At 44.5% G+C, this 11,569-nt stretch overlaps 1 protein-coding gene across 1 annotated transcript; it reads left to right on the top strand.

Annotated features, from left to right (window-relative positions):
• The first annotated feature begins 1,662 nt into the window (after positions 1-1,662).
• On the top strand, positions 1,663-4,566 carry Ctxnd2 (cortexin domain containing 2). Its single transcript, XM_052732205.1, has 2 exons — positions 1,663-1,704; positions 4,408-4,566. The coding sequence occupies exons 1-2, from the start codon at positions 1,663-1,665 to the stop codon at positions 4,564-4,566; spliced, it is 201 nt and encodes a 66-aa protein (XP_052588165.1).
• Positions 4,567-11,569: the final 7,003 nt, after the last annotated feature.

Here is an 11,569-nt window from a genome sequence, read left to right as displayed (position 1 = left end):
GGACCTCAAGAGGGAGAAGAGCTATGAAAATCTGAATCATCTATAAAACCGAAAACTGTCAAAGCAGTCAGGCTGTTTTTTTAAATAACTTCAAAAATACATAATTGACACACACTCTGGCCATCCAAACTGTATAACTCAATCGTTGTTAGTATACTCATCACATTTTACATCTTCATTACTTCAAAACAGAACCCCAGGAATTGTTCTGATAGACCACGTGCTTTTAAAGTTTAGTTAATTCATTTTTTGATAATTTCATAGATTCATATACTGTATTTTGATCACACTCACTGTTATCTTCTCTTGTACCTCTTCCCCACCATCTGAAGCTCTTCATCTAGTCTCCCTTCTATGTTCATGTTGTGTATATGTTTATACAAGTTTATATGAGACGCATTGTGTTTAATTAGAACTGCTTATGTGTATTGGTGGAAACTGACTTACCAGGACATTGACAACTTACCTGCAAGAAATGTCTCCTCCTCACTTAGCAACTACTAAGTGCCAATAGCTCCTCAGGGAGGCATGGGCCTCATGAGTCCTCTTCTGTATCCACATGATGGTGTTGACAGATGCAATTTCATCTGAGTCTTGGGCAGGTGACCACAGACAACCTGGAGCCCTGAGTTCAAAAATCATACCGTGTTCAAAAGACAGCCTTCTCCCTGTCCTCTGGCTCGCTCACCTTCCACAGTGTTCTCTGAAGCCTTGGAGGGAGGTGATATATAGGTGATCACTAAACAGTCACTCAGTCTCAGCATTTGGAACAGTTGTGAGTCTCTGCAGTATCCACAAAGCCGCTGGAAAATGAGCCCTCTCCTCTCAACGCCGAGAGAAGCACCACCCTATGAGCATGAACATAAACACTTACAAAGTAGTTTGATGGGTCCAATATGCCTATGGAATAAAACAACAGTATCAGCTTCCACGGTAGGGCCTATGATGTCTCTGGCTACAGAATTCTGACCAGGTTTACAGTACCAAGCATAAATTCCCTCCTGTGGAACGTGTCTCAAGTTTCATCAAAAAGCAATAGGTTACCCCCCATAACAGTCTATCACCAGTGAACACAACTGTACCTGGTACTTTGACTGTGCAGTGCATAGGAGCTCATAAATGGGTAAAACGTAAAACTTTTTAAATGTGTGCAAATGTTTGCCTACATGTATGTATGTGTACCATGTGTGTGCTTAGATTTTCCAGAGGTCAGAAGATAGTATCGAATTCCCCAGAACCTAACTTACAGCTTGTCAGCTGACGTGTGTGGGGACCAAATCCAGTTTCCTTGCAAGAGCAACAATGCTCTTAACCATTGAGCCATTTTTTTAATAACTCCCTCCAATCCCCATCAGTCTGCACAGCACCTTTCAACATTATGAAATACAGCCAGCAAGGAGGAATCTTCCTTTTCAGCTCCAGACTGATTTTTCCATGTCCTGTAACCTGAGGCATCCCCAGTGATGGGTTCTTACCACCTAGTTCTCTGGTGGGTAATCAATTTAGCCCTGATGAACTTAGTTTTAATCATTGAAGTTGATCTCTGGATGTACATGATTTTTCATCAAGAATTGAGAATGACAATATAGTAAACTAATCAGAACAAAGACAATGTTATGTTAATACCCACTGAGCTAAGATAACACAATCAGGCCTGCGGAGATGCTTCAGTGGTTAATGACACTTGCTGCTCTTTCAAAGGAAGTAAGTTAACTTTTTAGCCCCTGGGTTGAATGATTGTGAGCTTCAATGGGGATATGATTTTCTCTGGCTTCCATAGACACCAAACACACATTGTAGCTAGAGTTTTCCTGCCTGGCCCATAGTCAGGACAAATCTGTCACCCGCCAGTCCCACAGCCGCTCACACCCAACAAAGTAAACACAGAGACTTATATTGCTTACAAACTGTATGGCCATGGCAGGCTTCTTGCTAACTGTTCTTATATCTTAAATTAATCCATTTCTATAAATCTATACCTTGCCACGTGGCTTGTGGTTTACCAGCATCTTCACATGCTGCTTGTCATGGTGGCGGCTGGCAGTGTCTCTCTCCTCCGCCTTCCACTTCCCAGAATTCTCTCAATTCTCCTCTCTGTTAGTCCCGCCTATACTTCCTGCCTGGCCACTGGCCAATCAGTGTTTTATTTATTGACCAATCAGAGCAACACATTTGCCATACAGACCATCCCACAGCACTTCCCCTTTTTCTTTTTTTTTTAAAGAGGAAGGTTTTTTTTTTTTGTTTGTTTGTTTTTTTTTTTGTTTTTTCGAGACAGGGTTTCTCTGTGTAGCTTTGCGCCTTTCCTGGATCTCGCGCTGTAGACCAGGCTGGCCTCGAACTCACAGAGATCCGCCTGGCTCTGCCTCCCGAGTGCTGGGATTAAAGGCGTGCGCCACCACCGCCCGGCTAAAGAGGAAGGTTTTAACTTTTACATATCTCCAAAGCCAGCTTGGTATATTTGGGAATTTGGGTGTAGCTTCTCTTACTACTTCCTGCTGGAGGGGGGCGCTGTATCTATTGGGGACACAAAGAAAATTTTAGGATTATGGAAGAGTCCGTGAGGGTGTATCGTCTGAACCAGTTGCCTTGAAACAGTTCTGGATATTGGATCATCTGGACCTTGGTGTCATCGGAGACCTTTCAGGGTCTTGGCTGGTCAAACCTGATATATCTTAATCTGGAACAAATTCATAGCCTCTGGCTTTCTGTGGAAACAAAAGCAGAGCCTCCTTTCCAAAGCAACATATCCTTACATCCAAATTTTGAAGCCAAGGTACCTTTAAAATATACATTTTGGCCGGGCGGTGGTGGCGCACGCCTTTAATCCCAGCACTCGGGAGGCAGAGCCAGGAGAATCTCTGTGAGTTCGAGGCCAGCCTGGGCTACCAAGTAAGTTCCAGGAAAAGGCGCAAAGCTACACAGAGAAACCCTGTCTCGAAAAACCAAAAAAAAAAAAAAAAAAAAACCATACATTTTGGCATAACTCAACAGCTTTTGTAATCAAATGTTTTTATTCAGTTATGAATATCAAAGAGAACATAATCCAGATTGTCTGTGTGGTAGCCATCTTTCCGTGGCTTATTTTTATATTACCTTGAGCCTATTGCTTTAAACTGCAGCATTCCAAGACTGAAACAGCACTGTGGCTGCTGGCTCCGCCCACTTCAGCTTCCCAACATGGTGGTGGTACATTTTCCGCCAGCTCTGGGAGCCATCAACTCTCAGAAATAGTGGGTCTATGCTTCTATCAAAGCAGCATGTAGCCCAGAAACCTCTTTTTTTTGTTTTGTACTAGCAAAGGCTAAATCCATCACACAGCTTAATGTGCCACTTTCCCGTCTCATTCCTGCCATACTGCAGGTCGAGGACGCACACCAGGAACCCGCCATAGTAGCTCAAACACGCAGACTGCCACTAACTTGAGAGAGACAACTAGAAACTGTTTTTTGCTCCGTTTTAGAATCTTTTTTCTCAGGTTTTAGGTGGAAACTCTTGCCAACACGTTGGGTGCCATTTGTAACTAGAGATTTGTCCTGACTATGGGCAAGGCAGGAAAACTCTAGTTACAACACATGGCATACACATATTTAAAAATAGAAATAAGCCAGGCAGCTGGGCTGTCCTGCTGCATGCCTTTAATCCCAGCACTCGGGAGGCAGAGGCAGGCAGATCTCTGTGAGTTTGAGGCCAGCCTGGGCTACAGAGTGAGTTCCAGGACAGGCTCCAAAGCTAAATAGAGAAACCCTGTCTCGAAAACTGCTCCCCATGCCCCCCAAAAAAATTTTAAATGTTAAAAAAAAAAAAAAAAAGGTAACACTGATGCCAGGCATGGTGGTACAAGCCTTTAGTCCCAGCACTCAAGAGGCACAGGCAAGAGGATATCCATGAGTTCAAGGCCAGCCTGGTCTACAATTTGAGATCCAGGACAGGCCCCAAAGCTACACAGAGAAACCCTGTCTCGAAAAACAAAAGAAAAGAAAAGAAAAATTCCATCAATTATGTACAATAGGTATCCTAGGAATTAGAAGAAAATTTCGGGAGGGATACAAAATTGGGAATGTTGAAGATTTTTTATTCTTGTTTTTGAGACAGTGTCTCACTGTGTAGTTCCAGCTGACCCAGAACTTGCTATGTAGAGGTTAGCCTTGAACTCTCGGAGATCAATCTGACTCTGCCTCCTGAGTGCTGGCATCAAAGGTGTGTGCTACCAAGCCTGGCTCTTAAATAAATCTTGATCACTTTTTTCCAACCCTTGGTCTCTTTAGTTTCCACACGCTGCTACTGAGGAAGTGCAGGCATGCACATGCATAGACCCCAAAAGAACCTGTTTATGCTCTTCTTTTCTAGAAAGCCGACAAATCTGAAGACATGTCTGAGGAGGTATCTGTGTCTGGAAGACAGTAGGAGGTGTGTGTCCTCATGGAAGACCCCAGCCTACCCAGTGGTTTTGATCTGAACAAAGGCCTCACGCTTGCCTTTGTTACCTTTATATTACTCTTTCTAATAGTGATGATTTTCCGGTGGTTAAAGTTTCTGAGGAATCCAAACCAAGTTTTTGACTAATAAGCTCCATAACCACAGATCCATCTCTGAGCTGAAGGACCATAAAACTTGCAGACTCCCCTCACAAGACATTTGCAATCTTGGTTGGTTGTTGTTGGCTTTTTTTCGGGGGGGGGGGGGGGGGGGGGGGTCCGGCGGGGCAGTATGTTTAACAAGATCTTATGCAGCCAAGACTGGCCTCGAAGACCTGACTCTATCTCTGCCTCCTAAATACTGAGACTACAAAGTATGCTCAAGACTTGAAATCTTTTATTTGACATGGTGTATAATCCAGACTTATATTTTTCAACCTTCCCATCTTATGTTCAGTGACAAGCCCATAAGAGTCAAGAATCTCACCAGAGAGCAAACACAGGCCCTTTTCCATTGTTCCATTTCAGGGAATACTGAAGCTGAATTTATTGGCTAGGCTGAGGCCGTGAGTTTCAATTGTCCCATTTCTAATGTCTCTGGGATAGAATAGTGGATTTTTTTTTTCTTATGGTTTTTCAAGACAAAATTTCTCTGTGTAGCCCCTGGCTGTCCTGGAACTAGCTCTATAGACCAGGCTGGCCTTGAACTCACAGAGATCCACCTGCCTCTGCCTCCCAAGTGCTGGGATTAAAGGCATGAGCCGCCACCACCCGGCCAGTGGGTCTTAATTTAATGATGTAACATAATGCTGTGCTCAGTGAGGCCCTTCTGAAACTAGAAGCTGACCTGGAGGTGATCAAATTGATTTGTCCCTTACACATGTAAGGTATGAAAAAATGTTTAGCATCCGACAAGACTTCTTCAGGGTGTCAAATCTGCTTTCCTCTCCATAGGGCAGCACTCTGTGGTACAGGTAGTCTAATTTACCTGGAGCAAGTCCCCCAATCTCTGTCAGCCAAAGTTCCCTCATCTATAAAGTAGCATGACTGGGCTGAGTGGAGAGTGGGGCGCCAAATGGTTTTCATACCCTAGTCCATGAATACTAGGGACATGATCTGATTTGGGAAAAGTCTTGAAAGAAACAAAGACTCTTAAAGCAGATGAAGTGGTTCACACCAATACTACCAGCCCTTGAGATCCAGAGGTAGGAGGAGTGTCTGAGTTCTTAGCTTGGGTCCTACAGTGATTTCAAAGCAAGCCTGGGCCTCAGGAGACAGGAGGTTGCAGGGAGACCCCATCAAGATAAAGATGACGGCAGAGATTTGAGTTGTGTGGCCACAAGCCAAAACCACCAGAAGCTGGAAGAGACAAGGAAGGATTCTCTCCTGGAGTCTTTGGTGGCTTGGCATCACCAACATCGTGGGTGTGAGCTTCTTCATATGATGTTAGTCAAAAGGTCAAGAAGTATTTCTCTGCAGATTTCTACTCTCTAGAACTGTGAGTAAATACATTGCTGTCTCTTTACACCACGAGGTGTGGTCATTTGTTGTGACAATCACAGGAAACTGATAGACAATACTATTTGTTTTGTTTTGTTTTTCAGACAGGGTTTCTCTGTGTAGCCTTGGCTATTCTGGATCTCGCTACATAGACCAGGCTGGCCTCGAACTCACAGAGATCCTCCTGACTCTGCCTCCCGAGTGCTGGGATTAAAGGAATTCACCACCACAGCAGGCTATCCAGAGACCTTTTAACAGAAAGGAAATCATAAGCCTCCACTGTCCAAAGTTTGAAGTTAAAGAAACTTAAGACTGGGCTATCAGCCTGTTGGCAAGAAACTTCACAAGTGAATTCACTAGAAAGAAAGGGGTTGCCGGGCGTTGGTGACACATGCCTTTAATCCCAGCACTTGGGAGGCAGAGGCAGGCGGATCTCTGTGAGTATGAGGCCAGCCTGGTCTACAAAGTGAGATCCAGGACAGGCAACAAAACACCACAGAGAAACCCTGTCTCCAAAAAAATCCAAAAAAAAAAAAAAAAAAGAAAGAAAGAAAGAAGTGGACAAACTATTCAAAATGATTTAGACTCTATAATCTCTGTCAAAATTCCAATAACATTCTGCATAACCACAGAAAAACAATCCTGAAAGTTTTATGTGGAGCCACATAATCTCAAACTTTCAACAAGTCTTGAGCAAAAGAATCAAGAGTGAATGCATCACAGTACCTAATCTCAGAAGGCACCATGAGCCACAGTGACCAGAGCACACACCGCCTAAGAGTGTAACACACAAGAGAACCCAGAAACAAACAGACGCATTTATGGCCAGTCCATAATGGTCTCCAAAGCGAGTTCCAGGAAAGGTGCAAAGCTACACAGAGAAACCCTGTCTCAAAAAACTATTAAAAGAAAGAAAGGAAGGAAGGAAGGAAGGAAGGAAGGGAGGGAGGAAGGAAGGAAGGAAGGAAGGGGTCATCTGGTCTGCTAAAGTTATTATTAAAAAAAAAAAAAGTTGGGCTGGAGAGATGGCTCAGAGGTTAAGAACACTGACTGCTCTTCCAGAGGTCCTGAGTTCAATTCCCAGCAACTACATGGTGGCTCACAACCATCTGTAATGAGATCTGGCGCCCTCTTCTGTGTACATAATAAATATAAATAAATCTAAAAAAAAAAAGTTACTATAAAAAAGATTGGGTGCTGGACAGATGGCTTAGCGGTTAAGAGCACTGACTGCTCTTCCAGAGGACCCGGATTCAATTCCCAGCACCCATATGGCAGCTCACAACTGTAACTCCAGTTCCAGGGGACCCTCACACAAACAAGCAAAACACCAATGCACATTAAATAAAAAAATAAATCAATTATTAAATAAAAATGGCTCTGCCAGGTAGCACATGCCTTTAATTCCAGCACTCAGAAGGCCAGCACTCAGAAGGCAGGGACGGGCATATCTCCATGGGTTCAAAGCCAGCCTGGTCTACAGAGCTAGTTCCAGTACAGCTAGGGCTGTTACACAGAGAAACTGTTTAAAAAAACCAAAACCCAAATCCAAAACAAAACCAAGATTGGCTCTATCATGGCAGGAATGGAGAATGAAAACTGTCGGGCCCAGCCACGCCCACCGATGCAGGGCATTTTACCCACCAACCCCACAGTTCCCCAGAGTATTCTTGAGTGCAAGCAGCAGGAAATATTAGATAGAAGGATTTAGAGTGTGGAGAGGAACAGATAGAAAATAAAGGATATCCTCAAGAGGGCCTGGAACCTACTCCAACGGCCCTGACTGTCTCTGTCTCAGGGTTTTTATAGAGACGCCAAGAGGTGGAGCAAAAGACCTCCTCCCCCAGCACAGCCAAGTGCAGACCATCTCAGACACCTGCACTCAGGCCCGTGGTCCTAATTATCCTCTCTATGCGGACCTGCTGGGTAAAGCCACAAGGAACCTGAAAAGGGGCTCCCACACCCCAACTAGTCTAGACAAAGTAAGTTACCCTGTGAGTGTGAACAGAGAGCCATCATCTTTGAATGTAAGTTCAGTGTGTCACCTGGAATCAGGCAGGAGTATTAACCAGCAAGTAGTCATCTCAGAGAAAATGTGGGTCCAAAGCTATGTGGGCCAGGCTTTCCACTGCAGTAATCAGCCCTTTACACCCCAGGATTCAACCAACTGTACATCAAAAAGAGCTAGAAAAAAAAGTTGCGTCTAGTGTGGTAGCATAGACCTATAATATCAGGAACTGGGAGCCAGAGGCAGGAAGAACTGAAGTTCAAGCCGTCCTGGGCCACCAGAACCCCTCTTTAAAATAAAAACAACAAGGGGGGGCGGGATGGAGGAGAACAAGGGAATCCGTGGCTGATATGTAGAACTGAATTGTATTGCAAAATAAAAAAAAACATAGAAAAAAGTAAAAGCATTGTATCGATACTAAGCAAGTACAGATTTTCCTATTTTTCCTAAGCAATGCAGTACAGACTATACACATAGGCTCAATGTTGTATTAGCTATTCCAAGTGATTCAGAGATGATCTGGGATACGAAGACGGCTGGGCTGGAGAGATGACTTAGTGGTTTAGAGTGCTTGCTGCTTTTCCAGAGGACCCAAATTAAGTGCCCAGCACCAATGATGATATACTTACAACTACCTATAACTTCAGCTTCAGGGATTCAGATGCCCTCTTCTGGCCTCCTCAGCCACGGCCCCCCACACTCCCATGGCAAATACTCACAAAGACACATACATGGGAAAATGCTTTTTTTTTTTTTTTAATTTTCAAGACAGGGTTTCTCTGCATAGTCCTGGGACTCCTTAGACCAGGTTGGCCTAAAACTCAAAGAGATCCACCTGCCTCTGCCTCCTAATTACAAGGATTAAAGACGTGTGCCACCATCACCCAGCATAAAAATACTTTTTTTCTTTCCGGACAGGGTTTCTCTGTGTAGCTTTGCGCCTTTCCTAGATCTTGCTCTGTAGACCAGGCTGGCCTCGAACTCACAAAGATCCGCCTGCCTCTGCCTCCCAAGTGCTGAGATTAAAGGCGTGCACCACCACCGCCTGGTTATAAAAACACACATTCCCCTTATACACCAAGAGTAGCTCTTGTCCCCTTCCTTGTCGTTATTTCACTATGATCCTTCCTACGGAACTCAGGACATCAGGCTTGGCTGGAAGAGCTCTGCCCATTGAGCCGTCTCACTGATCCTCTTAAAACTTGTATTTTATTTATTTAATTCACTCTGTGTGTGTGTGTGTGTGTGTGTGTGTGTGTGTGTGTGTGTGTGAAAGAGAGAGAGAGAGAGAGAGAGAGAGAGAGTCAAAGGATAACCTGTAGGAGTTGAAGTTTCTGTCTTTCAGCCATGTAAATCCCAGGGAACAAACCCAAGTGTCAGGCTTGGTACCAAGTACTTTCATCCAGGGCTGGAGAGATGGCTCAGAGGTTAAGAGCACTGGTGCTCTTCCAGAGGTCCTGAGTTCAATTCCCAGCAACCACATGGTGGCTCTCAACCATCTGTGATGAGATCTGGCGCCCTCTCCTGGCCTGCAAGCATGCGTACACTGTATACATAATAAATAAATAATTTTTTTAAAGTACTTTCACCCACTGAGCCATGCTGCCGCTCCATGGTTTTACTCTCTGGAGTTTTGAGTTCCTTGAGGCTTCAGTCAATCATGATCCAAAACAATTAGATGGAATTTTTCAGAAAGAAGCAATCCATACATTTTCAGTTGCATGCCATTTGGGTAGTATGATGAACTCCTGAGCTGGGGCACTGTGAAGCTTCTTTCCCCAGCATGTCCCATGTGAACACACCAGGTAAGTTCGTGAGCTGTCTCATTATGCTCCGTTCACACCTTATTTTATGCTGTACCGGCCTCAAAGCTCAAGGTTAGCTGGGCAGTGTGGTGCACACCTTTAATCCCAGCACTCAGGAGGCAGAGGCAGGCAGATCTCTGTTGAGAGTAAGTTCCAGGACAGCCAGGGCTACACAGAGAAACCCTGTGTCTTAGTTAGGATTTCTATTGCTTTGAGACACCATGACCACGGCAACTCCTATAAAGGGAAACATTTAATTGGGGCTGGCTTATGGTTCAGAGAATTACTGGAGTTTCAGACTGCCATGGGTGGAGGGGAGCAGTCTAGGAAGGTTTCTACACACACACACACACACACACACACACACACACACACACACACATTGACAAAAAGAGATACTGTACACCACATGGAAACACAACTCTAGCCATACTGCTAGTATAGATTCAAAATTGTCTCTCTTCCTGACTCTAAGGAAACAGGAATTTTTCCTTCCTTCCTTTCTCCTCTTCCTCCTTCTCTTCTTTTGGCTTGGTTTTTGTTTTGGGGGTCAAGGTCTCACTATATAACCCTGGCTGACCCAGAACTCACTATATAAACCAAGAAGGCCTTGAACTTCTAGCCCTCCTCCACCTTCGCCTGTGGAGGGCAGGGATGCAAGAGTGTGCCACCGTGCCCAATCTTTTTCTTCAGCTTTAATTAGCCCTCAGGATTCTGTGAAAATGGGACACAGGAAGCAAAGCCTTCCAGGGAAAACAAGACATAGAGCATTTATAAAATAACAAAGCTGCCAGGCAGTGGTGGCCCACATTTTTGATCCCAGTATTCGGGAGGCAGAGGCAGGTGTATCTCTGAGTTTGAGGCCAGCCTGATCTGCAATATGAGTTCCAGGACATCCTGAGCTACACAGAGAAACCCTGTCTTGAAAAAAAAAAAAAAGAAGCCGGGCGGTGGTGGCGCACGCCTTTAATCCCAGCATTCGGGAGGCAGAGCCAGGCGGATCTCTGTGAGTTCGAGGCCAGCGTGGACTACCAAGTTGAGTTCCAGGACAGGCGCAAAGCTACACAGAGAAACCCTGTCTCGAAAAAAAAAAAAAAAAAGACAAAAAAAAGAAGCTTTTAACTACTAACACACCTGTAGACCAGGCTGGCCTCGAACTCACAGAGATCCACCTGTCTCTGCCTACCAAGTGCTGAGATTAAAGGTGTGTGCCACTCATCTGTTTTTTGTTTTTGTTGTTGTTTTATTTTGTTTGAAAAAGGGTCTCCTGTACTCTTGCCTCGAATTCCTGATCCTTCTGCCTTTACCTCCCAAGTGCTGTAATTATATGCGTACACCACCATGCCTGGTTTTATGTGGTGCAGGGAATGGAAACAAAGCTTTGTTTATAGTAGGCAAGCACTCCACACTCCACCACACTCTACATCCCCATCCTATTATTATATCTTGAAGATCATTCATATCAATATTGAATGCATCCTTATGGGTTTTTTTTTAAAGATTTATTTATTTATTATGTATACAGCATGTATGACTGCAGGCCAGAAGAGGGCACCAGATCTCGTTACAGATGGTTGTGAGCCACCATGTGGTTGCTGGGAATTGAACTCAGGACCTCTGGAAGAGTAGTCAGTGTTCTTAACCCCTGAGCCATCGCTCCAGCCCCTCCTTATGGTTTTTATGTGTGAGTGTATGTGTCTGTGTGCAGGTATAATGGTGCACTTTGTGTGTGGGGGTAGAAGGGTGTAGAAGACAACCTGTGCTATTATCCTCAGAACACAATCTACCACCTCTGAGACAGTCTATCTCACTCCCCTGATCTCACCGATTAGGCTAGG

This window comes from Peromyscus californicus, unplaced genomic scaffold (genome assembly GCF_007827085.1).
Source record: "Peromyscus californicus insignis strain IS unplaced genomic scaffold, ASM782708v3 Scaffold_9__1_contigs__length_137607984, whole genome shotgun sequence".
Lineage (NCBI taxonomy): Eukaryota > Metazoa > Chordata > Mammalia > Rodentia > Cricetidae > Peromyscus > Peromyscus californicus.
This window is presented reverse-complemented; position numbering and strand designations above follow the sequence as displayed.

Coding starts and splice junctions, on each gene's coding strand:
- Ctxnd2 (XM_052732205.1), top strand. CDS start 1,663: ATGCTTCAGTGGTTAATGACACTTGCTGCTCTTTCAAAGGAA. Junction 1,705..4,407: donor TTGCTGCTCTTTCAAAGGAA/GTAAGTTAACTT, acceptor GGAAGACAGTAG/GAGGTGTGTGTCCTCATGGA.